Here is a 27,063-nt window from a genome sequence, read left to right on the forward strand (position 1 = left end):
TGTGTGTGTGTGTGTGTGTGTGTGTGTGTTTGTGAGAGAGAGAGAGAGAGAGAGAGAGAGAGAGAGAGAGAGAGATACTGAGGATTGAACACAAGGTTCTGTGCATGGCATGCAAATGTTCTACCTCTGACCCACACCCCCAGCCCTTTTTATTTTTTATCTTGAGAGGGTCTATAAACTACCTAGGCTGGCCTTGAATTTGTGATCCTACTACCTCCACCTCCTGAGTAGCTGGGATTACGGGTGTGCACCAATGCCCCTGACCCCAGACAACAAGGTTTAGCTGAGTCCTGCCAGTGACTGACTAAAAAAGACTGGTTTTTATAATTCCTTTCTTACATAATGCCAATTGCTTTTCCGGAATACATGAAATAAGTTGAGAACAGGCAGATTATATTTAGAAGTCTAATATTAGAGTCTCTCATGATTTTTCGATGGTGACATCATGGCAGCCAACACTCAATTGTTATCAAATGTCTTCAGATATTCAGACACAAAGTAGCCAAGATTGTTGTTGTTTGGATGTTGTTATTAAATGTGGAGGGAGAGTCAGACGATTGACACAGAACATGGTCCCCCTGAGGCAGCTCTCAGCATGGCCCTGGTTACTGACTCTACTCTCACTAGTCCTCTGCCATAGGTATTTTGGGCAAAATAATGGAGACAAGTAATGATGTTCCAGTCTAAACAAAAGTTACATGCCCCTGAAAAGTACTTTTCTTACTTTGTCTAAAAGTATTCATTTGTAATCACTTTTTGACCTAAGTTTAGCTAATTTTGATGTCTTCATTTCTTCAAATATAAACAGAACTTTTAGCGTGTATTACACCATTTTGGTTCTAAGTTTTTATAGTATTTTTTCACCTGAAAACTATTTTACATGTAAAATCTTCTGTTCTATAAACAAAGGGGAGTTCAAGAAATGTTGGAGAGCAAACAAGCAGATTCTATTTCCAATTGGTTCTTAACCTTGAAGGCAGGGACCACATCCACCCTATAAGTTTAGGTACAATGTTAGTCACGTATAGTTTCTTCCCCCAGGAATCAACCATTTGAAGGACAATGAAACATGGAAGGAAGAAGAATGGAAGGTCTCACAGATCTATCCTGACAGGAGGATCCTATGAGTGTTAGGGATCCTATGAGTGGTGAGGAAGAAAGCTCAGTTCCCCCAAAGTTATGCTGGACCAGAGGTAGAAGCCCAGACTATGGCATGTGTTGGAGACAGTGGTGTATTTAAAGCAGGAACTCAGAAGCCCAAGGAATGTTCTTTGCTTTCAGTCTGTTTCCTCATTTGTAAAATGAGGTATGCGATGCTGCCTGAGAAATAAAGAAAATAGCACAGCACCTTGCAGATGGTGCTATGATGTTGCATAATTATACCCTGTGCTTTCAAAAATAGAGTACCTTTGCATAGCTGCCTTAAACAATGACAGAGACCTAGGACTATAAAGGACAGCAACAAATTGGAAATGAAAACAGATCATAAACTCTTGAGGGGAAGTTAGAAATGTTAAAAGTGTTTACTATTTGAACTGATAAATATCTTCTTCAATTAGAAACTTTGATTTTAAGCCCAGAGTTACGAAGACGGGCCCATAGTATGGGTCAATGGTGCCCTAACAAGAATTCTTGATGAATATGGACCACCTTCTTCTTTATCGTAAAGAATTCTTCTTCCTTTCCTTTTCTCGTCCTCTCACTGTATTCTTTGAGTATCTTCTATGGGCCAACCATTCTGGAGGTTCTGAGGATGTAATGGAAAGCAAACTAGACATAGGCCCTTCCTCAATGCATGCATAATTTGATTCTTAGCATCCTTTCATAGATGCAGTTAAGAGAGACTAAGACCTTAATACACATAAATCAAGCCCTTACACATACAGATAAGAACTCTGAAGAACTGGGCATGGTGGCCCATGCCTGTAATCCCAGTGACTCAGAAGGCTGAGGCAGGAGGATCAAAATTTCAAGGCCAATCTCAGCAATTTAGAGAGGCCCTAAATTAGAGAGAAAAAAAATTTTAAAGGCTAGGGATGGAGATCAGTGGTTAAGTGTCCCCTGAGACCAAAAGAGTTGAAGGACTTGATGAAGATTTTGGAGCTACCCATGAGAGGGGAGAAGAAGCAAAGGCTTCCTACCGTCCTTTTAGCAGTCTTCTGCCATATTGACAAAAATGGAAGATATTCCACTCACTCACTCTGTACATTAAAAATGTTAAAACCTTTTTTCTCAACTAAAATAAAAATACTTCATTGCACCTGGTTAAGAGAAAGTGCTCTAGAACACAGGAAAAATGGGCAAGGAAAAACCATACCTCTGGAAAAGAACAAGAGAGACCAACAAAGAGGCACATGGGCAGACCTCTTAACATTTACTCTTTGCCAAATTGCTTTCATGTACCTTATTTCATTCAATTTTCCTAGCCAAATAAGAAAACTACTTTCGCTGGGTTTGGTGGTGCATGCCTGTAATCCCAGACACTTGGAAAGCTAAGACAGGAGGATTGCAAGTTCAAAGCCAGCCTAAGCAATTTTGCAAGGCCCTAAGCAACTTAGCAAGGCCCTGTCTCAAAATAAAAAATAATAATAAAAAAAAAAAGGCTGGAGATGTGGCTCAGTGGTTAAGTGCCCCTGAGTTCAATCCCTGGTACCAAAAAACAAACAAACAAAAACAAAAGGCAAACAAAACTACTTCATTATCTTCATTTACAGACAGGAAAATAAGGCTCAAAGAAATATGCCACAGTAAATGCCTGGAATTTCCACCCAAGCAGTTCTTGGCCATTCCATTCCATTACCTCCCAGATGGAATCTGATAGGAAAAAGACTAAATCAAAAAGGGATTAAAAAGGGATTAAAGAAATAGGAAACGAGATGGAGAAGGAAGACAAACCAGGAGAAGACAATGGAAGAATTACTTTTTGCCACTGCCAAGGCTGTATCCTTATGTCTCCTCTGCACTGTCCAGTAGGGTTACACCTCAGACACTTAATTACACTCAAGAATGAACACCTTCGCCTATCTGCAAGACACCAAAATGCCTAGGATCCTCCTTCACCCCTATTGGCAACTAACTTTTCTGACTCAAAAGCCTTCATTTTTTTGGCAATCCTTGCCTCTTGTTCTAATTTCCACTTAAAAGGTCACATTCTCCTTTTATACTCAAGTTGATCAAAGTCTTCAGCTCATTTAGACAAATGCAGGCACTCTGGAAGACCTGTTATCTTCTACAGCCAGTCACTAACTAAGCAGACTCCATACTATTGAGTGGGTGCTGTCTCTCACACCAGAAACCCTGTCCTTCCCTAAAAATGCTTCTGGACAACCTCTCTTATATACCTCTGAGGCAGGAACACTTTGAATACCTATTTGACAAGAACTCTGTTAAGGATCCTTGCCAAATTTTATAATATATAAATGAATATTATGTTATATCTATATATTTATATCTATATCTATCTATCTATCTATGAATATAAATAAGTTTCTGCTTTTCAGGGATAGAAATGCCAAGGGCAGTTAGTAAATCAGATTTAATTATTTATTTATGGGTATGCATTACAAATATGGTGGACTGCTTTATACTATAACATTTTAAATTTAGATATGGCTGGACATAGTAGTGCATGACTGGTAATTCCAGTAATTTGGGAGGCTAAGGCTGGAAGACTGAGTTTGAGGTCATCCTTGGCAACTTGGCAAGATCTTATCTCAAAATAAAATAAAAAGGGCTGAGAGACAGCTCAGTAGTAAAGCTCCCTGTGTTCAATACCTGTATTGCAATCAATCAATCAATGCCTCAATAACAGGACCGGTAGAATACCCCTTGGTTAAATCCCCAGTACAGCCAAAAAATAAATATAAAAAACTTTTGGTGTTTATGAGTGAATGAATATAATTTCCTAGTTGCTCTTCATATTACACTAGGGAGCCCCTTCAAAAATTTTTCTGACCCAGAGATGATTAAAAAAAAAAAAAAAAAAAAAAAAAGGCTTGATCCTAGCCAATGCAATAAGGCAAGAAAAACAAACACAAGGCAGAAGGATTAGAAAGGAAGAAATATAATTGTCATTATTCACAGATAGTTTGGTTGGTTACATAGAAAATATTAAAGTATCCACAAAGTTTAAGAACCAGTCTAATTTTGCAAAGTCATTGGATATAAGGTCAATATAGAAAAAAGAACTATTTCTATATCCAATATCCAAAACAATGTGAAATTTAAAAAATAATTCCTAATAACAACAAGAACATCAAATATCTAGGAATACATCTAATAAAAAACATGTAAGATGCCTATACTAAAAATTACAAAACACTAAGAAAAATTAAAAGACTCTCAAAAAATGTAAAAATGTATTGTTATGGATTGGAAAGCTTGATATTATAAAGAGAGCAATTGTTCCAAAGTTCCAATAAAAATGTATTGTTATGGATTGGAAAGCTTGATATTATAAAGAGACCAATTGTTCCAAAGTTTATCTATAAGTTCCATGTAACCACAAACAAAATCTTAGCACTATACAGAATGAGAATGAATAAATTTCAACTGCATGAATATGAATGTCACATATATGCTGAGCAAAAGCATCCAGACACAAAAAGTTATACACTGTATGCATCCATTTATATAAAGTACGAAAAGAGATGAAATTAATCCATTAAAGCAGAACAGAGGTTACTTTCAAGTGGATAGGGCAAAAGGAGACTTCTTGTATTCTGATAAGTTGTTTCCTGATCTAAATGATTATAATGTTCACGAAAGTTCATCATGCAGCTGTACCCTTATGATTTCTATTACTTCGATTAAGTTTCTACTTTTTTTAAAAAGCAGCTCTGTCCTGTCCCAATGACATCAATGAGTTAATGCTAAGATTCCTCAAATTTTAGAAAGCTTTTCTACCATCACAAAAGAAAAATTATCTTCCAAAGAAATAACCCAATTATTTTAAGATAGAAAAAAAAGATAAGCTGGTCCATTCAAAAGAAATAATAATTCTCTCCACTGGCAAATTTTTTTTTTCCTGTCCACAAGTACAGGCCTGTGGACTCTGTCTGGGGCAGCTACCTTATACACAGGGTTAATAGCAAACTTCACCAGTACAGCAAGGGGACATGAACAAGGGGAAGCACTTATGTTAAATGTTATGATGAATGAAAGTTTTATTCAAAAGGATTTTTTTCTTAAAGGCAAAACCTACCTTGACTAATAAGAATTTCCTTTGGTGTTTCAAAATCATCTAAGTTTCAATTTGCCACAGACTTTGTTGTGAATACATGAAACATTTATGTAGCTACGGAGGAGAGTAAATGAAATTGCAGTTAAACTGCAGTCTGAGGGGAAGAAGGCCTAAACCCACCCTGACTTCTGCTGCTCTACACAGAGGCTTTGCCTGCCTTCCACCAGTTGTCCTTTAGATTTTGTTTTAGGGTTTTCCTCCTCCCTTCTTCAGTTTCATTACCTTCACGTGGGACAGACTCATCTTTTCCAAATCAGCTGTGTGAGCCTGGCCTTGGGAGAGGCCCTTATTTGGTCACATTCAACAGCCATGATCCTCTTACTTTACATGGAAGTTTGTGTCTCATGACGGAAATTGACCAGAACACCAACACCTGCTTCTGAATGGCATGCCCATGAGGTTGCGTCTCAGGTGGCCAGTGTCTGCTCCAGAGCCTCCGATAGCACTTCAGAACAAATGTGATGTGGAATGTATTCAAACAGTCATGGCCAGATATTATTAAGATTCCAGACCATAATCCTAAATAAAGTGAGGTAGGTTGATTCCTAAACATACTACTATGTTGACTACCAGCTTGGGGTCACTGCTTCTCAAACTGCTACTATGGCACCCATTTCCCTCTAAGGGAAGAACCATGTGCTGTTTAGTCAAGAAATGAGGGTGGGGAAGCCCAGGGCATCTAACCATACTATTTTTTGATTATGTCAGGTGTAGAGAACATGAGGAAAGAAGGCAAAGAAAAGACTATCAAGCAGAGGGACATGTGAATATAAAAATGACATTGGCAAAACAAGAACCAAAGGACCCAACAGGAAAGAGCAGATGTGGCCTCTTCTTCCTTGATGGTTTACCCTTAACTTGTCTAGCATCCCAAAGACCAGAGGGCTTTTAGTGACCAGAGGGAGTATTCTCTGGGGTCTGTGATTTGAAAAATCAAGATAAAGTCAAAAGTCTACTTTCTAACCTTGTCTTGCCTTTTCTTAGCTCTGGCCTTTTTTGATGAATTGTGAGACAAAGCTCATACAGCTAATTAGCAAGAAAAAAAAAGGGTGAATAGGATGAGGCTTATTTTTTAAGTTCTGCCATATTATTAGAAGTAGTCAGAAATGTTTTTCTATTTTAGGACCAAGTAGAAACTCATTGTAGGCATAAAATTTATTATCTCCATATTCTTTGTGATTGCTATAGCAGCACTAGTGAATGACAATGGAAGTATATAATACCCTGTTCTGGGAACAATATGGATCACAAGAACACCAAGTGAGTGGATTGTTTCTGGCAGTTTAAAAAAGAGTATGTGGAAAAAGGGATGTCTAAGATTTCTCAAGCCAATAAGAGGCATGCTCAAACTCATCTGAATGGTTAGCATTGATCCTGCCTGGCAACAGGTTTTGAAAATAAAAAATGGAAATACCAATTTTAGTCAGGGGGTACACGTTCTAAAAGCAGAACTGGAGGAGGTATAGGGGAAAATGCTATTTCAACATCTAATACACTGAACCTTCGTAAGCATAAATTCTCAAATTTAATGTAGTGAAAAATCATTCATAAATTGTAGGATCAACTATTAAACAAGTTGTGCTAAAAAATAATAATAATGAGTCCTCCCCAAAGCCCCTCACCCCAAATATGCACAAACTATTTGTGATGGGATTAAAGGGACTCACTCTGTTCTTTTAAGGTCAGTACATACATGGATGGGAAAAGTGAGAGAATCAACAATATATTGTATTTCTAGGCCTGAGATCAGCATTTCTGAGTGCTATCTGCATTTCTATATATCCTTTTAAAATGTATCCTAAAAAACTTGACAACTATAAAATAACTGGCCAGTACTCTTAAAAAGTCAGTGTTATGTGGGCAAAATTGGGAGACTATTGTAGATTAAAGAAGATATATGAGGAATAAAATAAATGCAATGTGTGATTCTTCATTCAATTTTAGGTAAAACAAACAAACAAACAAGAAACAATATCAACATTAGCCATAAAAGACTGTTGGGAACAACTGGAAAATTCTGAGTATTACACCAAATGACATGTAATTTTCTTAGGATAAAGGGAAGAATGTCCTTAATCTTTGCAGATGCACACAAAGTACATGGGGGTGAAATGCCATAATGTCTGCAACTTGCTTTCAAATATTTCAGAAGGAAAAAAAGGATACATATACAGAAATAAATGAAGTAAATGTAGGAATCTGTCTTAAAAATAAATCCAATAAGACATATTATATTCCATTTCCTCTAAGAAATGGAAAAAAAAACATTAAGAGGGGGAAAAAAATCCTTTATTTTATGGTTGACTAACATGTCAAAAGCAGAAGTGTTAAGAACTTCAAACCCATGCATTCACACATGAAGAAAGCCACCCTTGGCTTGTTACCAAATTGGAAGGATAATACAACCCTGGGAATCTAAAATTACACAAGGATAAATGTTGGTCATACTCTAAAGTCTAAGCCTGTGGTTCTCAAATATTTTGTTGGCCTTGGCCCACTTAAAAGGGCAAGGAAAACACTCTAGAGATGGCAAAAACTGCCACTGCTCCCACTGTGACTATTTCCTGCTGCCAACACTTGACTGCTTAAGTAAAAAGACTGCTTAAGTACAAAATGACCAGCCAAAGTAACACCCATCAGTAATTCCATATACATATTACTGATATATAACAGGAACTAAAACATATGTCCAACTCAATGCCATAAAACATTCTTGGGGAAAAAAATTCATTCTTTGTGAATATATATTCACAAGGTTAGAACATTACCAGAAAAGCTAGACAATGCATTAGATTTTATCTCCAGAGTCCTCAAGAGAGCAAAATACAGTTATCATCAACTGTGAAGGTTAGCAGAATTAAAAAGAATTCAAGGTCTCTTTCTTGAGGTTCTCCCTCATTCTCATCCCCCAAGCAGCTGGCTTGGCAATTTCTGTCCCTAATGGCTGAACAGGACCAAGACCAGGGCAAGGAAACAGAACTTGAATTGGGTGGCCAAGACTTCTGCTGCTGGGCCCTTGGCGGGAAAGGCACAAGAGGTTCTGAGGCTCCGACTGGCCCAAACTAGCTTATCAGGCTGTGGAATCAGAAAGGGATACGGAGCTAAAGATCTAAATTGTATTGAAGAAAGCATGCTGGCCTTGGAGAATCCCTTGTGCATTTATGCCTTAGGAACCAAGGATGGCAGCAGGAGTATGGGATGGAGTCAATGTCTGAGAGACACGATAAACATTTGGTACAGTCAACACCTACGCAGACACACCCCGTGAGATTTCAGGGCAAGTTCATTCTTCAATCTCAAACTTCAAGAACAGATGCATTTGTCTTAGGCTAAGTCCTACATGAAGAAAATAAGGTTTCTACTTTGAGATAGGGAATCAGTAGGTATAGAGAAGATTGCTTTAGGATTGGCACAGTTGTAGTACTCAGGATTTTAGATTGATAATTAACCACGGCGGAGGGAGGAGGTTACGGTGGGAGGAGGTTATGATGTTGATTATTCCAGGTATTTTTTCCAATTTGTCCTGTTTCTCAGCAAGGACCAAAAGACCCTCATGGTATATTTCGGGGTCCCAGAGTATAGGATTAACCATGAGGTTAAAGTCCTTTCTATATGGCGATATCACCTTCTGTACAATAAATAACCCACAAGCCAAATTAGGAACCAATGGAGCTAGTTCCTGGAACATTTGGCTACAGGAATCAGATTTCTCCTATGCAGTGTGAAAAAAAACTACACTCAGCAAAAAAGGCTTCAATAATTGGTGTGTGGACAAAAAAACCCCACTCTATTGTTAGAATTTAGTCCCAGATATTTGGGTAACACAATCAGCTCCAGGAAAAAGGCTTTGAACTTAATATCATGATATGGGCAAGGGGAAGAACAGATCCAACAAAACGAGTTAGGGTTACACTGGAATAGGAATAGCACCAACCTAAGATCAAGATTCAAGTTTTTGAAGTTTTAATGACCCTACATTAAAAAAAGCTGGGGAATACCAGAGTGAAATGATAACCAGTGCAATCAGAGCCAGGTCTTACTACAGTGGGAACAGAAGTGAAGTAAGGGGACATCTCTTATATCTAAGAGCAGTTGAGGTTATACCAAGTGTTGGGAAATTCAAGAACCAGAACTGTATTTGGGGGGAACAAGCCCAGGAATTTCTCTAGTGAACTATTAAAAAAAATGCTAAGCACTTTGCTTGAAAGACAGTGTAGAGCCTGTGTCTTCAGAGAACCCACTCTTGATATATAAATGGGGTGGCAGAAACACACAGTTGTTAGGAACATTGGAAGATTACTTTAGAATTCTGACAATGGAAACCCAAGGTCCCTGAATGTAGGACTTAGAAATTAAGGGAAGGAAAAGGAGCTTAGAAAATAACTGGACTAATTTTTCAAGAAGCCCCCTGAGAGAGAGTGAATTTCTCCCAGTTTAGAGGAATTAAGAGTTAGTGATAAAATTTCCCCCACCTAGGTTTAAAATTAGACAATTTAACCTGAAGAGGTTAAGTCCATGAAGCCATGCTCTGTAAGCCTCTCTCCCCTTCCCAGTTTATCCCAGATCACCCTTAATCTCCACTGTGGAGTTCAGCTGATAACAGCACCGTGGGTCTAAATTGTGACATGTATGAAGTATTGGGTTTGTAGAACATCACTTCCTCTGGGAAAATGCTGGAGTGTATAGAGTTGTTCTTTGATGGCAAGGTGCTGCAGGGTATATGTTTGTTTTAGGAGTGGGGCATTTCTAATTTGGTTTGCATAAAGCCAGTGTTATAGTATTTTTTTTTTTTGTATAGATGGACACAACATCTTTATTTTATTTATTTATTTTTGTGTGGTGTGGAGGATCGAACCCAGTGCTTCATGCATGCAAGGCAAGCGCTCAACCAGTAAGGTACAACCCCAGCCCCAAAGCATGACAGTATTTTATGCCCTTATTGCTCCTTGGAATGTGAACTATATGAGATGCAAGATAAATTCAACTACGGAAAAACCCAGCTCTGAAGATGCCAAAGCACATCAGCAATTCAAGCCTCAGGGGCCCCAGGTCCTAGCTTCCATTAGACCCTCGCACAAAGCCTTTCTGGCTGGAATCACAGCAGGAAGAGATGAAAATGGTGGCTTTGCGATCACAAAGGCAGATCAACTTCTTTGTGGGAAGAGGGATTGACTTGACAGGGACATGTACTCTGCAGGAAGGGGATTTCTGGATTTCTAACTGTTGGAGGCATTCCTAACTGTTAGAATCATATTATTTGAACTATGGTGTCGACATTATCTAGTGATGTCATTTAACATGGGGGGCGGGAAGGCAGTTGGGAGAGTTGCTTCTGCTAGGCCCAGCTCAAGGATCCAGCAAGAAATTCCTTCCTTCCCCCTCCACCATTTCTCATGGCCTCTTCAAGCAACAGTAGCAGCTAGCTCTGGAGCACATGATACCTCACAATCACATCACCAACTCTGAAGATGACACCCCCAATTTTCCCCATGAGAGTCAACTTAAGATGTCGCTGAATTATTTACAACTACAACCAAACAGGTGGACAGTACCACTCAGGCTGACCAGGGAAAATGTGGGGGGCACTCCAAACTCCAGGGGGAGCTCAAGACTTCCCCCATCTTTTATTAAAATGAGTTTTCATTATAGTTATACATGACTGGGGTTCATTTTCACATAACCAAATAAGCACAGAATATAATTTGCTCTACTTCAGTCCCCATAATTCCCCTTTCTCCTTCTCTCCCCACCGCCCACCTTTTTCTTGGGGGACGGGAGGCATTGAACCCAGGGTACTTTACCACTACGCTACATCTCCAGCCCTTTTAATTTTTATTTTAAGCCAGTATCTTACTCAGTTGCTTAGGGCCTCACTAAGTGACTGAGGCTAACCTCAAACTTGCAATCCTCCTGCCTCAGCCTCCCCAGTTACTACCTTTTTACTCCCCTTCCAGAGATAAGAAACGTTACCCAGGTTAAGAATGACACTCAGGCCCTAAAGGATAGACAGTGGGACAAATGGGAAAGGGAAGCTTGGCTAGGAAGAGCAAAGGTACTCCTCAAAGCTGTCTACCCCCCCTCCCCCCACCCAATGCATAAAGCTAGAAGCCATTTCCACCTCTAAAGGTTCAGAGGGCCCAGGGAAGAGCTCAGAGTAATGGGTTCTGCACAGAGACGCACAGACTGGTCTACTGCCTGTCTTCAGAACAAAAGAGCCATGAGGGTGACATATGTTCCAGTGTCAAGTTTGTCAGAGTAGAAAAGCTGGCATGTTCTTGGGCATCAGCTAGGAAGGCAGGTTGCTAGGAGGATTTTGAGACACTGGTTTTGTCCTTTCTTCACCTCTATCAATACTAACAAGAAAGACACAGGTGATTTTCAAAGGCTTCTATTCTAAGTCTGGCTAAACAGAAAGAAAGACATTCTTTGTATTAATGCTCTTTCTTCCCTCCTCCCAAAGAAGTGGTCATGGAAGTAAGAAGAGCCCACTTTGTACATATGTACTAAATCAGGAATGTCCTGACTCACAGATGGTAAACTGTGGGTAAGAATGATTGTCTAGCACTGAAGTGCTCTCTCCTTCTTGGTACAAACTGCATCTTTTAAATAGTCATTTCCAAACAGAAAAACTGTTATCAAGTAAGGAAGAAAACTGAATGCCAACAGTAGCAGAGACTTTTTTTTTTTTTAACCTAGATGAATTAGTTTCGGGTTTACTTGAAGTTCATACTCTTTCCAACAGCATTGTACTTGAAACAACTTGGATCTATGCAGCTTCTTTCCTTCCGAGGACACATGTCCTAACAATCCTAACAATTTAGAATTGTTGCTTTAGAATTCTAAGAATGGGAACCTAAGAGGGCTTGAATATAAGAAATTAAAGAGAAGGAGCTTAGAAAAGAACAGGGCCAACTTTGATTAAGGTAGGGCTCATGTGTCAATAGATATGGATGGAGCTCTTCCACAAGAAAATTGTGTACAGAATGATTATTTCTAATTAAGAATCACATCCCAGAACTTGTGGGTCTTGGAGAAACCAAAGTATTTAACAGTTTTAGTAAATGGCTTGTCCACATGGACAGATCTAACTGAAAAAAAAAAAGATAAAAAGATAAAAATAAGGAACCCCCCTCCCATCCCCGCTTCTGATGCACTACGCCCTTCCACTGTAGTGGGCTGGGGCTTTAGACTCAGCCACAGAGCTTGCTTCCATCTGGGGTGTTGGTTACTTTTGTGCATATGACATTGACAGGAAAAAATATGTGACTGACTGACCTGATTACACCAAAAGGAGGATCTGAGCATCCTCAGACCAGCTTACTACTTTTCCTTGGATGGCTGTTCAAAGGGTTTTAATAGTAACATTTACCAATGATAGGCAACTGTTTCATTTTCAAGACTGAGAAAGAGGTCTGAGGAGAGCCCTAGTCTTCCCACTCCAGCCCTGCTGTGGCGGACCAGGAAGGGCTGCTCGGGTGGAACACACCACCTACATAAGGATAACAGGACATTTTTCCTGAAAGGAAAAAAGAAGGAGCGAAACCAAACCTTAAGCTTTATCATCCTTTCTACACTTACTCCCAATTTATACAATTCTCTTCTAAACTGGCACTAAAATGAAATATAACAGTACTTGAAATAGCATTTAAACCCTGTGGAAAATCTTATCTTCAACTTCAAATTTAAAATTCATCCTTAAAATCTGACAGGAGAAAATCCAAACCCTAGAGGAATCAGCTTCTCCTTCCAAAACCATTCCCTTCTGTCCACAGCCCTCCTCCTACTAGCAGAAACTAAGAAAGTGAGCAGGGTGCCTGGACTGTGCCTTGTTCTCTAGCACATGCAGTCTTACTGGAAGCATTAAGTATCAGCTGCACAAAGTTTAAATGAAGCCAAGGAGCACCTGACTAATGTAAGCATCCAAAAAAAAGAAACAGAAAATAAGAAATAGGGGCTGGGATTGTGGCTCAGCGGTAGAACGCTCGTCTATTGAGCGGGACCTGGGTTCGATCCTCAGCACCACATAAAAAAAAAATAAAGGCATTGTGTTGAGTCCATCTACATCTAAAAAAAATAAATATTAAAAAAAATAAGAAATAGCATATTTTTTTTCCTAAGGTCATCCCAAGGACTCTTAGAATTCAGGTTTTGAGACTCAAAGAGTTATTTTCCTACTAGTGAAGAGGCTGGTATTAGGCCTATTGGAAGATGTATTGGGAAGAGAGAATGTAGTCACGTACAAAATACATTTCCTAGGTATTGACTGTGCAGAGCAGGTTGCTGTAGCTGAGTTGGATAAAAACATATCATAGGGCCTCTCTGCTTTTGGAGACACTTGGAGCCTTAGAAACATTTTTTCCCTATTTCAACAAATGGAGATTGGAAGCAGGGACTAAATTTAATATTCATCAAGATACAGAATATGTTAGGCCCTACGTGCTTTTCTCAAGAAATAAAATTCTATGGCTGGTCAGGAAAGGAAGAAAAGAAGAGATAATTGAGAAGACACAGAAACTTTCTGGCTCAAGATATTCCTCAGCACAGTGTAGTCACCTTCATTCAGTTTTTCTCTATTAAAATGCAGATTAGGAAACTTGGGGTGGGCTCTGGATCTGGTCTTCACTAAGGGTGACCATGGGCAAGAGACATCCCCATCTTCCATTCTACTTTTTTTTTTTTTATGGGAAAGTATAAAACATCCTTGTCAAGTGCTCTTTCAGGCCATTACAAAGCATTTCCAAGCACTCAGCTAAAAAGTGTTTATGTAAGCGAAGTTCCCCTCAGCTCCAGTGGAGAAGCCCCCTATCAGCACCATCCTGCACAACCAATATCTAGGGTCACCTCCTGACACATTTCAAACTCTCTCCGAAGGACAATCTGCCCTGGCCTGTTTTTTTTTTTTTTTTTTTTCAATAAGGAAGGGAAAGTATGCTTACAAGATCAATTTACAGCAAAGGGAATCTTTCAGGGAAAAAACCTTATGACAAAATACAAGTGCAAATGGCAGTATTATCATTGTGAGGATGTAGAGTAAGCACTAAAAAGGGATCCATAAAATCCTGAGGAAAATGTATGGAATCATTACTATTAAGTTTTGTTTTGCTTTTTAACGGGACTGTTCTTTTGATCCTTATCACATAGCCCTGGGCTAGCCCACAGAGCCCTGTGTGAGTATTAGCTAGCTGAAGGATTTTTTTTTTTTTTTTTTGATACTAAGGACTGAACCCAGAGGTGCTTAACCACTGAGCAACATCGCCAATGCTTTTTTATATTTTATTTACAGACAGGGTCTCGCTAAGTTGCTTAGGGCCTCACTAAGTTGCTGAGTCTGGCTTTGAACTTGTGATCCTTCTGCCTCAGCCTCCTTGAATTGCTGGGACTACAGGCACAACCATGCCCACCCTGAAGGATGTTTAATGGTGGACACTGCTAAGGTGTATGTAGCCCTAGAACCTGGCCTGGTTCCAGTGTGAGGAGAGGTCACTCTGGTTTGGGGCTTGATCAGAGGCTGGGTTCTTTCTGGTACTTCCTACGATGCTCATTTTGGGAGGCAAAGTATTTGATTAGTGCCCAGTGTAAGGGTTGCAGCCATAGTGAGATTCCCCTTCAGCTGAATACCAGAGTTTGTGATTTTATAAAATGACATTTATCCATCCACAGTGGGAAATTAAACAGGAAAGGCGGCCAAGGAATAATTACAGCTTTGTCAATCCAGTGTTAAAATCTTAAGCAAGAAGTTGGGCACAGTGGCACATGCCTGTAATCCCAGCAACTGGGGAGGCTGGATCAGAGGGATCATAAGCTTGAGGCCAGCCTCAACAACTCAGCAAGACCCCATCTCAAAACAAAATAAAAAGGACTGGAGATGTGGCTCAGAGGATCAAACTCCTGAGTTTGATCCCCAGTACCACACACACAATAAATTAATAAAAATAAAAAAATAAACCTAATCAAGAAATATCCATGTGTGGTAAGTTCTTCAGGCCTGGAGTGAAGAGCAATGGAGGTCAGAGCCCAAGGGCAGACAGGAATCTTCTGTGGGGAGTTAAAGCCACAACTCCAGGGAAGGAGATAAAAGGATAATATCCTCAGATCAAGTCTCAACACCTCTCTCCAGGGGAAGCTACCTCTATTATCCTGCCCTTTAGATAGCTAGTCTAAAAAGGGAGACAAGATGGGGGCCAATAAGGAGAGGACTCGTGGCCTCCTGAGCAGAGGCGGTCCTTCCCTGTAAATGCAGCCCCATCAGCCTGGCAGCTTGAGGGTTAAAGACAGCACTTAAAAGAAAACTCAAACTCCATTAAGCCCAGGCTTGGAGAACAGGGAGCAGCAGGGAAGCCAAAGGAAACTAATTTTGGAGGCTCTCCAAGCTGCCAATCACAAGCATATTTCTAACAGTCCCAGTGTTGTTTGAGTTGGTTGTTTTTCCACAGGCTGCACAATGGGGTCTGGTTATTCATTGAAAAAGTCTGCAAGTGAGCCCCGCCCTCCATTCACAACCAATTTGGAATGCTCCATTCAGGCAAAAGGGGGAGTCTGCAGCTCAGCTAGCTAGGGCAGACCTAACAGTGCCCAGCGCCCAGCTGTCGTGGCAGGGACGCTTGCTCGCCCAGTGTGCTCTGTTTATGTAAGAAATTCAGACACTGCAGGGGCGCCTGCCTGCTTTGCACCCTCCCTAGGATCTAAACAGCCAAGACTGTTGCTGAAATCTGCAAGGGTGTGCAAATCTGCTAAAAGTGAGGTCGGGAAGTGCCCTCTGGCAAAAGGGGAAAGGCAAAAGAAAAACTATCACACGCAGCCCAGTTCAGAAGCAGTCCAGTTCAGAATCGGAGTGTAGCTTCCAGCTGAGAAAAACAGACTTCACTGGTATTTCTCCTGCCCCTGGGCGAGCTGGTTTGCATTAGGAGACAGCTCTCTCTGGAAGCTTGCCTCTCTAGACTTTCTTTCCCATTCATTGCCAGTAGCTACACTGGGAGCCACCTGGCTTCCTCCCAGGGGAGAGGGATTCTGGAGACACAGATTCTCTGGCTGCAGAGAAGGGGGCTGTGAGCTCCCTATTAGGACAGTTTCACAGTGCCTTTTCTTGGCTTTGGCATGGTTTGGAAGGGTTTGGAACACCCTTTGAATGCCCAGGAGACATTAAAAGGGAAGAATGTGCAAGTCTGGGATTGGACGGTGAAATTTACTCCAAGATTTCCAAAAGTACAAAGCCAAAAACTGGTTTGGTTTCTTAGAGATTTTTTTCCAAACCTTTAATAACTGCCCCTAGGGAGAGCTGATGGAGCCGGTTTGACAACCACATTTTATTTCAAGGAAAAGCATATTTCTTTATGAAAATCAAATCCAGGAGATAACTGAGTTCACAGATTGTGTCTTTCTTTTTCTTTCTTTCTTTCTTTCTTTTTTTTTTCTTAACACATTTGGCTGTTTTTCAAATGTCTGATGTTTACGTCTTTTCACTGCCTGCCCCTATTCCTCTGAGGTCTTTCTGACTACAATCCCCCCACTCCATGCCTTGGTGGTTCAGGAGCCCAAACTCAAATTCCTGGCTTTTTAAAACCTAGATTTAAGCCTCCTTCTTGGAATCTTTCATCCTCTGCTGCAATTTTCCTTATATACTTGTTCCTTCTAATCAGGGAAATCTCCTTTATTTGCTAGGCAGGTTCCTTTCACGTGGGGCTCTTCTCCCTTTAACATCTGAGTTGCTAGTCCATTTCATCTCCCCAGCAGGCCCAAAGGTGCACACACATTATAATATGATTTATGCACACACACACAACTAGGGGCCTAGTATCTCACCACTCCTTTTAGCAGAGCCTAGAGGAAAAGGACAATGATAGAAACTGACGACCAAAGCCTCTGTTAAATGAGTTTGATGAGTTCACAAAATGAATTTTTAAAAAAGCAACCTAATCCGGTAATGGCATCAGCATGCCTGGCACTCATCCAAGAGCTGGGAGCTGCAACATGACAAGACTCTGAGCTCCTTGGAATCCAAGTAGAGAAGCACTGTGTGCCAGGGCACAGATGGGGCCCAAGCTGCCTCAAGGGCAGCCGTATGCCTGAGAGGGGGCCGTCAGTCTCTGAGACTGGATATGCTTTACCACCATTAAAACGCACGAAACACTGGAGGAAACAGTCTCTAGGCAAAGAATCAGGCACCCAAACCTATCCCACTCCCAGTAACTGAAGTCACAATACTACTCTTAGATAGTAGAAATGGCAGACAATACAAATTTTTGGCTTTATCAGCTACCTATGTCTTAATCTTGTAAATTTTTAAGGCTATTAAAGGAGAAAGGAATGAACAATGGCTTTAAAAAAAAATTTAAGTTGTAGATGGATACAATCCCTTTAATTAATTTATTTATTTTTAATGTAGTGCTGAGGATCGAACCCAGTGCCTCACACATGCTAGGCAAATGCTCTATCAGAGAGCTACAACTCTGGCCCGAGTGATTGGGGGCTTCTTGATAGATGTCAGGATCTTGTTGCTTCTGGAACCTACACAGGTGATCTGCCTGGAAGACAGAGATTATCTCCTCAAGTCTCCTCATGAAATATAAAGGACTGGAAAGGCTACCTGGTTTTGTTTTAAATAAGCCTAACTGAATCAAAGTTAGAAAAAAGCAGACTTTGTTAAACTTAGGCTCTTTTAGATCAATGGGTACTTTATGTCTTGAGTCCTTGAGAGTTAGAGGCTATCAAAACAGGAAGGATTTCAGATCATTTAGCAACCTCTCCAGAGACAAGGTAGTGGGGCTGCCTAACAAAGACTTTGAAAGTCACTCTGTAAAATCAGACCATGCTTTTCCTCAGCTTTCTTCAGCATTCTTTTCTTCCTTCTCCCTACCTACAGAACCACTTGCTCCTAAAAAGTATAAACCAATAGCCTTGGCTTCCTTATGCCTCTCCTTTGTGAAGTGCCTACAGTTCTCTTTCTTATCTTCCAAAAAATGCTAAAGACTTTAGGAGGATCCTTTCAAATGGAAATGGCCCTAGACCACAGAGCAAGTAAACACGAAGCTTTCTACATCCCATCAGGTCAGAAAGGTGTGTGCCTTGCCCAAAAGAAAGGAACTGATTATTTCTACTATATCTGCTTCCCATGTTAAAAGAAAAAGAAAAAATTTTTCAGCAGAATAATCTCATAGTGACACAGGATTAAGATCAATGTGTTTTAGGCTCAAGGGCTGTCATAACAATTAATCCTATTTCCCCAGCCATCTACTGCAATGTATTTATGAAAAGTTGATCTTATCAGTTAATTAGTCAGTCCTTAGGAAATTACTTGTACTTCCTTCAGTAGTTCCATTCTTTTTGAAACACGGGTCTAAAAAGAACACTTCAAGGGGAAAATGGGGTCATTTGAATTTTAGAACAAATCTCTAAATTGTATTTAGTATTGAGGCTATGATTTTAAAATAAGATTTTATCATGCTCTTTCCTCAGTATTAAATATTTTTGTTACTCAAGATCCTGATGGTGGGATTCACAATACCATCACTGAAACAAATGAGTGATATTTTAAAAACTAAGAAATGAAGTTCTGCATTTTTAAAAATTTTTTTTGTAGTTTTATTTATTTTTATGTGGCACTGAGGATTGAACCTAGTGTCTCATACATGCAAGGCAAGTGCTCTGCCACTGAGCTACAGCCCCAGCCCTGAAGTCTGCATTTTTAAAAACTGCTATTTATGTAGGCCAAAATCTAGTATTACTCCCGTAAGTACCCAAGTAGTCAGTTCAGAAAAAAAAGAATGTAACATGTACTCCACCCCCACATTGAAGGGCTTTTGAGAACCAATCTATGACTTTTATTTGTTAATTCTGTAAAAATGTGTAGTAAAGATGTGTATATATGGATATACTGACCCAGATTCCCTGGTTTTGTAGTCTATATGATAATGTACGTATTTAGCTGTACATTCATTTATATAGATACACACACATACGTGCAATGATTTATAAACAGATAAAATATCTATATACACATTAATATGTCTTTAAGGAAATATCAGTTTTAATCATTTTTCTGTTTTATAATTTCTTGCTCTCTTCCAAATCCTAAATGGATAAACTTGAAGCACTAGATGTAATAGCTTTCTTGGGATCACAGAAGAGAATTGAGGTGTTGGACTACATGGCTGGCAATCTCCCTAAGGCTTTCTCCTGAGAGTCACCTCCAGGTATCTGAAATGATGAGAGAGAGTTTTGAATCCATTGAGCCTGCCCGTAGCCTGATTCTGCAGCTCTGTGAGAGTTTCTTAAAAAATTTTATTGTAGATTTTTTTTTTCCTTCTCATTTCACCTAAACCTATTTGCCACCAAACCAATCAATGGTCAGTCTCTTCAGCTACTGCTATAAAATGAAGGGGTGAGACAAGATGATCTCTACAAGGGACTTCCAGCTCAAACAGTCTAGGATTTTTAGGGTTACTTCTCAGGACCAAGGGACAATGGAAGGTACTGGCAGAACGCTTATAGTCCATAGGTCACACTTTCTCCTTCCTTGAATTTGACTTTTAGGAATTTGTAGTAAGAGATACTTCATTAATGTCTGCATAGCTAGAAGTAAGTTGGACATTTCCATAAGACTTACAATAGTTTCATTTATTCATATAACTCAGGGATGGATATCTATGGGCAGGGAACCCAAATCTGAAAAACTTAGAAAACATAATCTCTTTAGAAGTTAAACTTATAGTGTTTATCCCCCCCCAAAAAAGTCATAATCCTCAAAACTGATATCCCAAAATAAAAAAAAAATTACTCACATTACTTAGCAGTTTTTTCTTAATACTTACACACACTCTCATGCATACCGGAAAATTAAATCAAATCATTTTAACAGGATAAGCTGACATTATCAGTGGTTACTGGTAAGAACGTTTATTACAAATGTTTCTGGTACTGTGGGAAAAAAGGTTTGCTCTTCCTGGCAATTATAAGTGTGGTTTACAATTCATTGATTGGGTGATTCAAACTAACTCCTAAGACTTCATTAAATTTGAATACGTTTCTTTCCCTCCCCTGGAATAATCATGGCCTCTTCCAGAGATAACTAGAATGGAGGCCTCCAACACAAGGCTGTGGAAAGTCTTCCCAAAGAAGTAAGGGTTCTCTGCTCTGCCCTGCCCAGCTGTGGGCTCCGGCAGCTCTTCTGGGGCTCTATGTCAGTCTGAACCACAGTCAAACAGATCAGCCTGAATGAACAGCTCAAGGCCACACTGCCCCATAATGGCGCTCTTGCCCAACCTCTCAACAAGTAAACCTATTTAAATCTATCCTTCCCTAAGCTCCATGTCAAGAAATAAGAGTTAGAGGAGGCTTTTCTAGGCTGCAATTTTATCCTTAAAATATAGAAAAACTCAACTTTAAGCATTTAAAGCAAAAAGCAAAGTAAAAAACCTCACACTTAGTAATCAGGGACATCTCCCAAAGCACCTCCATTTAAGGTATGGTATTTTAATTACTGAACTTAGCACATTCTATTCACTAAGCAGGAATTATTTCTAAGGAACCAAAACACATTTATTGATTTCTTTGCTTTAGCTTGTTCTTCCAGATAAATATCTTTTCAAATACAAATCTTATTTGCTGACATCTTTCTCTTATGAACAGACCTTTGCTTCAGCACAGGCAATCACCTCCCTTTTAACTCTTTTGGGTTACAGAGAAACAAACAAAAGTGTCATAAAAATGTTTCAAAGAACCTCTGCCAAGAAAGCCACCTCCCAAACAGACTCTAGTTTATGTTGCTCTGAGCAAGAAATGGAAAGGCTGGGCCAAATTGTCAACACAGAACAAAGTTAGATTACAAATTCTGTCTTTCATTTTGCTCTCTCTCTCTCTCTCTCTCTCTCTCTCACACACACACACACACATACACACACACACAAAATATTTGAATTATCTTTATTTAGCCTTTCAGTGGCAAGCTTCCCAATCACTTGAAAGCAATCAAAGGGCAATAATTAATAAGCGTTTCCTTTCATATAGAAAACATCCACAGCAAGCTACGACAAAGCTAAGGTAACCATGCATCTCTGTGTTAGTCCATTCCTTTTAAAGTTTCATGGCATTGTGCCTTGGACATAAGGCCTATCATTAAAGAATGTTTAGCTGGTACCTCTGTTCTTTCATTTAATAGATTTAGAATACCCAGCTTTTACTTAGACTCAAAGATACCCTCTCTCCCAGTGGCATTTTTACACACACACACACACACACACACACACATGCACACACACACAGATTTAAAAAGGTGGGAAAAATCTTGGTGCAAAATGAGAAATTGAATCCTTGCCTGGCTCAGGTGCTTGTTATTATAAACTATGACTAAGAGACATGAATTTTTCTATGATGCAACTCTCAAGAGAGACAGCATTTTCTCCAGGCCTCTCTTAAACCTGCTCATTCGCCAGTGACTAATGCTCTCTAGAGCAGCCCTGTGCTGCTCAAATTTCATCAGCCAGCTTTGTCCTTGATAGCTCTGCCTGGACCATAAAAGCTCCCAAACCTGTTGAGGACAGCCCCCCCACTTCAGGTCAAAACCAACTGTGCTCCTGTCAGCACCTAAAGCCATCTTTGGAGCCACAAGCTGCATCTTATTATCTCAAGTAATGAGCACTTAATGACCATTTTAATAAAAATGGTTTTACTCTTATATGAACAGTAAAGTCACAGCAACTGCAAGAAAAATAAAATCAGGTCACTCTGTGACACCCTCTGATAGCTTAGCAGAAACAAAATTTAACATGTTGAGTGAAACCACAATTAACTGGAATTTCCCATTAACTATCTGCTGCCTCTTTAAAAGGAAAAAAAATATCCAGATTCATCATTTGTATCAAAGGCTTAATGTATTAAAAAAAAAAAAAAGCTATAAGAACTCGGATGATTAATAATTGTTTGGCCCGGCATCTTATATGTCAGTTAATGCACAATTTTGAGATCAGAGCTTTGCAATATTCTTAAAAGTAAAAAGAAATTTAGGCCAGGCACAGTAGCATATGCCTGTAATCCCAGTTACTCAGGAGGATTGCAAATTTGAGGCCAGTCAGGGCAACTCAGTGAGACCCTGTCTCAAAAAATAAAAAATAAAAGGGTTGAGGATGTAGCTTAGTGGTAACAGTGCCCCTAGGTTCAATCCCCAGTACTGGGGCAGGGGAAGGTGTGGGGGCACTGGTAATGTAATAGTAGAGTGTCTGCCTAACACATGCAAGCTCCCAAGTTCAACCCCCAGTATGCTCTCCCTGCCCCTCCCCGCAAAAAAAACAAATTTAGGATGAAATTATGTTCAGTAAATCTTGCCTGCAATAGAGTAGAAGCATTTCAGAAATAATTTCAATAAGAAATGGAACAAAAGGTCTTGAATTATTAAAAGAAACTACATGCATGCCACTGTCCAAATTGGCTTGGTATGGCTGAAAAGAATATTCTAGACATTGATGATCCCAAACCAACCAATTTCAGAACAAATGTGTCTTCACCAGAAAGGTACTTACAGTTATCAGACTGAAAATCTGGGACAAATTGTTCATCATCAGGAACTTGTGCTGAAAAAGAGATTTTTATTTTAGATCTTTAAGTTTTATTAAAAGGCACAGTAAAATGTTTTATATGGAAAATAGGACAGCCAAGAAACTTGCCTTCAGCTAACCAAGCCTCTTGAAGTTGACTGAGATCCTGAAACAACTCTGGAATTAAAAACAGAAGACCCCAGAATGAGGCTATTACTTCTGCAAGGGAGAAGAGGGGAAGAGTCTACATGCTGCTATCACTGGGAGTGATGTGAGGAAGACAAAACAGAGGAGGGGAAAGCTTCACTACCTTCAGAATCATGAGCCAGATCTGTGTCCAAAAACTTCCTCTTTCTGTCAATCACAGGCCGCCCTCGACATTCCTCTGATCGAGATTTCTGAAAGAGGCCAACAGACAAGATTGAAGTATAGTAAAGAGGCCCAAAGGGAACTGACCCACTAACAAATGAGAAGACGACTCACTGAAGAGGGAGGACAAAACAAACCAAAAGCCACATAAACTTACCCCTGGGACCATAAAAGGGACTTGCTGATCATAAAACCCATCCATGGTGCTTCCAACGTCTCTAATATCACTTTGAAAGGTTTCAGCATTGAGTAATTTCTGGGGGAAAAGAGATCCTCCTGTAATATGAATTTGGGAGATTTTAACTGGGGGGTGGGGGGCAATGAAGCAATTTTATACTGCTCTTTCTTTAGGGTTGTACAAAATCACTACCCTTCTCTGAAGTACTTAAAAGCCCACTCAAAGTGTAAGCTTTCAGACCAACTTTGAACTTGATTAATGGTATCAAAGGTTCACAATGTACTCAGTGCCAAATCCATTTACCCAGTCATTATTGTCTGTCTGTCTTTCTTTTATCATTAAGATTATAGACTTGGTACTCCTTTTCCTCTACAAAAAAACAAACAAACAACAACAAAAAAAAACCAAACAAACAAAAAACAAAACAACTAAACCAAAAACCCAAAAAACAAACAAAACTCCCCCAAAACCAAAAACCTTATTTTCATCATTAAAAGGTGATCTCTTGATTCTCTGATATAGAAGATACTCCAGAGCATTTGTAGTAGGGTTTTAAAAATAAAGTGACAGGAAGTAGAGAAACTGGGTTTAAGTACTCCAAATTATTGGCAATTAAGAATCTAACACACATGGTGTTTCTAAAAGTATTTTATAGGTCAGTGGTAAAAAACACTATGTATAATTCCAAGGAAAAAACTGATCAGAAGTATACTTATCTTCAGACACAACTCTTTATATTTAAAACCTAAACCCTCTGTCCAAACAGGTGTATATCTGTAATGTCACAAATATCTCCATGGCAACTTATAGAGATATCTGTGGTATCTCCAACTTCTAAAAGAATAAAATATCCATGAAAAGAAATTGATAAACAATTTCACTGTACATATTTTAAACATATCTTTACCAAAGACCTTTAAAAAAGAATTATAATTTAAATTTTATTTTCTTATAGTAAGGTCAGATTTCCAAGACATTATCCACCCACCCACCCCAGCATTAAACTCTTTTCATTCCTGGTATGTGTTGGGGCTGGGGGAAAAGATTGGGGTCAAATGCAAGATGAGACAATGTTTTGTAATTTGTGAAAAATAAAGTAACAATATTAGGAAGGTACCATTTCCAACTTTATTTTATTCTCCAAATAAAAATGCAGTTAGGTAAACATAAAGGTGGAAAACATTAATTTCACTCACCCCAGACCTAAGCAATGCTTAATGAATAATTTTTTTAACTTGCATATAAATTTTAAGTGGGGAACTTTTTTTTTTTTTTCCCCAATGGGCAATTCCATCCAATTTGTTTTCACAATGTGGAACCTATCAAATTTTCACAAGTGAGCAGGATACAAGAAAACTCTTCACAGCCAGCCTTCTCAGCACTTGGCCAGAGTAATCAGATATTTTCAAAGTCAAAGGAAAGAAAGGAGCATAACAGTACAGTTCATAACTTCTAGAAAAAGACTGCCGCCATCCTGCCTGCTTGCTTTCCTAACAGCGCAAAAACGTTCAGAATAAAGCCTCTCTCAAATGTCACCAACCCGTATAGAAAATCTGAGAAATCTTAGCATTGAGTTGAAGGGCATGAAAAAGAGTTCTCTGTCGCCTTCGAAAATCTGTCTGATTAAGTCGTGGCCTTAGGAATTCTGTAAATGTCTATCGGAGAAGAGAGACAACAGAAGAGAAAAGCAGGGAGGGGGGTGAGGAGATATTTTCAGAGTTTCATGATGAAATACTTCTCCCTGAGAATAAAATTTTCTTTTAAAATTTTAATAAAAGAAACTGCCATAAACGAATCCAAAGCAGCACGGAGGATCTAAAGCAGCCCTCAGAGTTCAAGGACTAGAAACATTGTGTTCAAAGTATTTTTTAAAGCCTGAAGGGAAGGCTCGAGTTCATCCAGGAGTTTAAACCACTTCCTTTGTGCACCCCCCCTCCCGGGTGCCCCCAGGAAAACTTCAACACAGCGCTGTGGCTCGATGGAGGCCCCTCCCCGGTGGCGCGCAGCGGGCCTGGTTTTATGAATGGGAAAGCGAGCCGCGGCCGCCACATCAGGTAGAGACTGTAACTGGATCCCTAGCGCGGGGCCCCATTCACAAAACAAGACACACTTCCACCCAATTCCCAGCCTTCCCCATTCATGAAAACTCCTTCAACTGCGCCCCCGCCCCCACTCCCAACGCACGCCCAGCCTCCGACGCAGGCCCCTCACCCCAGCGTTTTAGGAAGAAAGCTCGATGCTTCATTCACAAAAAGGGAAAGGGAGGAAAAAAAAAAGCCGCAGGGAGCAGCGAGCCAACGAAAGAAACCCGCTTCATTCATAAAGTCACCCACATTCATAAAAACGAGGTGCGGCGCCGTGTGCTACCCACCGCCTCCAATTTACCCCCCTCCAACCCCAAACATCTCTCCTCCGCACCCCATCCTCCACCAGGAGTTCGGTTCCCCGTTCCCTCTGAAAATGCAGCCGGACCCCCAATCCACCGCGAGGCTCCAGCATCTCTTCTTCCCCGCTCCGCACTGTGTTTCTTTCTACCATCCCCAGGCCGCAGTTCTGGCGCTCCTGGATTTTCTCAAGAGTCGCCGCGGAACCCGGTGCCCTTACCCTGCTAAGAATTGGAGTGGGGGACTGGGTGTCTACTTTCCAAAATCTGAAACTTGCAAGAGCTGCATAAGTTCCTGGCCGACCCCCAAACCCGCAGGCTGCACATGCCTATGTCATTTAACCCTTCTTGGTTTTTTGGTGTTGCGGGGGGTGGGGGGAGCACCTCTCAAACATTCAGCCTCAAGCTGCTTCCCGCCCCCTCCTCCTAACTGCAAAGCTCCGCCAAGCGTCTCTTCTCGCGAGCCTCCAAGTCCCCTCAGGGCTCCCAGATCTCCAGACAGTAAAGCCCCGCAACTCCGCGTTCCCCCACCTCGATCCTGAGCCCCGCACCCGCACCTAGCGCTCGGGTGCGCCTCCCCCGCGATGTGCGGAAACCCGCTCCGCTCGCGCTCCGGAACCGTTAGCCGCCCCCGCCCGATGCCTCCCAGGAACCGAACCGGACCGGGCCGCTGGGGGGAGGGGCCAGTCAGCCCCCGGAGTTCACCCCAGATGTGCACCCTGACTTTAGGATTCTGAATCAGCCAGTGAACTCTCGCCGTCTGGGCCTTTCGGACCCGTTGCAGGACACACCTTGTGATGCCCCTTTGCCCCCTCAACGCCCACTCACCTGAGGATGCTGCTCTCTGCCCCTTGCAGCGGTCCCGGCGGCGCAGGCGCGCTCACGCACGCGCGCACCGGCCTGGGCGCCTAGGCGAATGACTGGGTCGAGCCGCTCCGGAGACGGTGAACCGCTCAGTACACCAGCGGCTGGACTCTGCGCGGCAGCTGCCAACCAGGCTGGAGCGCTGGCCCGGCCCCCAGCAGCCCCCTGCTCCGCCCGCTGCCATTGGCCCGCGGCCCTAATCCAGACTCGTTCCCATTGGCCTGAGGCCGTTCCCGCGGCTGTCCATCACTTCTTGTTTACCCTGTCTTCGGGCAAATCCTGCGGAGCCGCCCCACCAACTCCACCTCCTATTGGCCCACGATAGGTCTTTCTCCACCCCCTCAGGGGTCTGTTTTACATAATTTATGCACCGGGGGCCATTGGCCAATCAGCATTGGCTTGTTTATATAATGAATGTAAGGACGTTTTTCATTCATAAAAAACGCGACCTGAGGGGGAAGCTTAGCTGAGTCAGTGAAGCACTTAAAGGGGCCGAAGCCGG

General features: G+C 40.9%; 1 protein-coding gene across 2 annotated transcripts in view; it reads right to left on the reverse strand.

Annotated features, from left to right (window-relative positions):
• Etv5 (ETS variant transcription factor 5) overlaps positions 1–26,699 on the reverse strand; it is a 57,959-nt gene extending 31,260 nt beyond the window's left edge. Inside the window, exons 1-5 of one of the 2 annotated variants that reach the window (XM_048804031.1) lie at positions 26,526–26,699; positions 23,294–23,392; positions 23,078–23,165; positions 22,897–22,944; positions 22,753–22,803 (exon numbers count right to left, since the gene is read on the reverse strand). In XM_048804031.1, coding sequence (XP_048659988.1) covers positions 22,753–22,803; positions 22,897–22,944; positions 23,078–23,165; positions 23,294–23,338 — 232 coding nt within the window. In that variant the 5' untranslated portion in view covers positions 23,339–23,392; positions 26,526–26,699. Of the gene's footprint in view, positions 1–22,752; positions 22,804–22,896; positions 22,945–23,077; positions 23,166–23,293; positions 23,413–26,525 lie in introns of both variants that reach the window. The other variant, XM_015499957.2, reaches the window with a different exon arrangement.
• Between the last annotated feature and the right edge of the window lie 364 nt (positions 26,700–27,063).

The sequence above is a fragment of the Marmota marmota genome, unplaced genomic scaffold (genome assembly GCF_001458135.2).
Source record: "Marmota marmota marmota unplaced genomic scaffold, marMar, whole genome shotgun sequence".
Classification (NCBI taxonomy): Eukaryota; Metazoa; Chordata; class Mammalia; order Rodentia; family Sciuridae; genus Marmota; species Marmota marmota.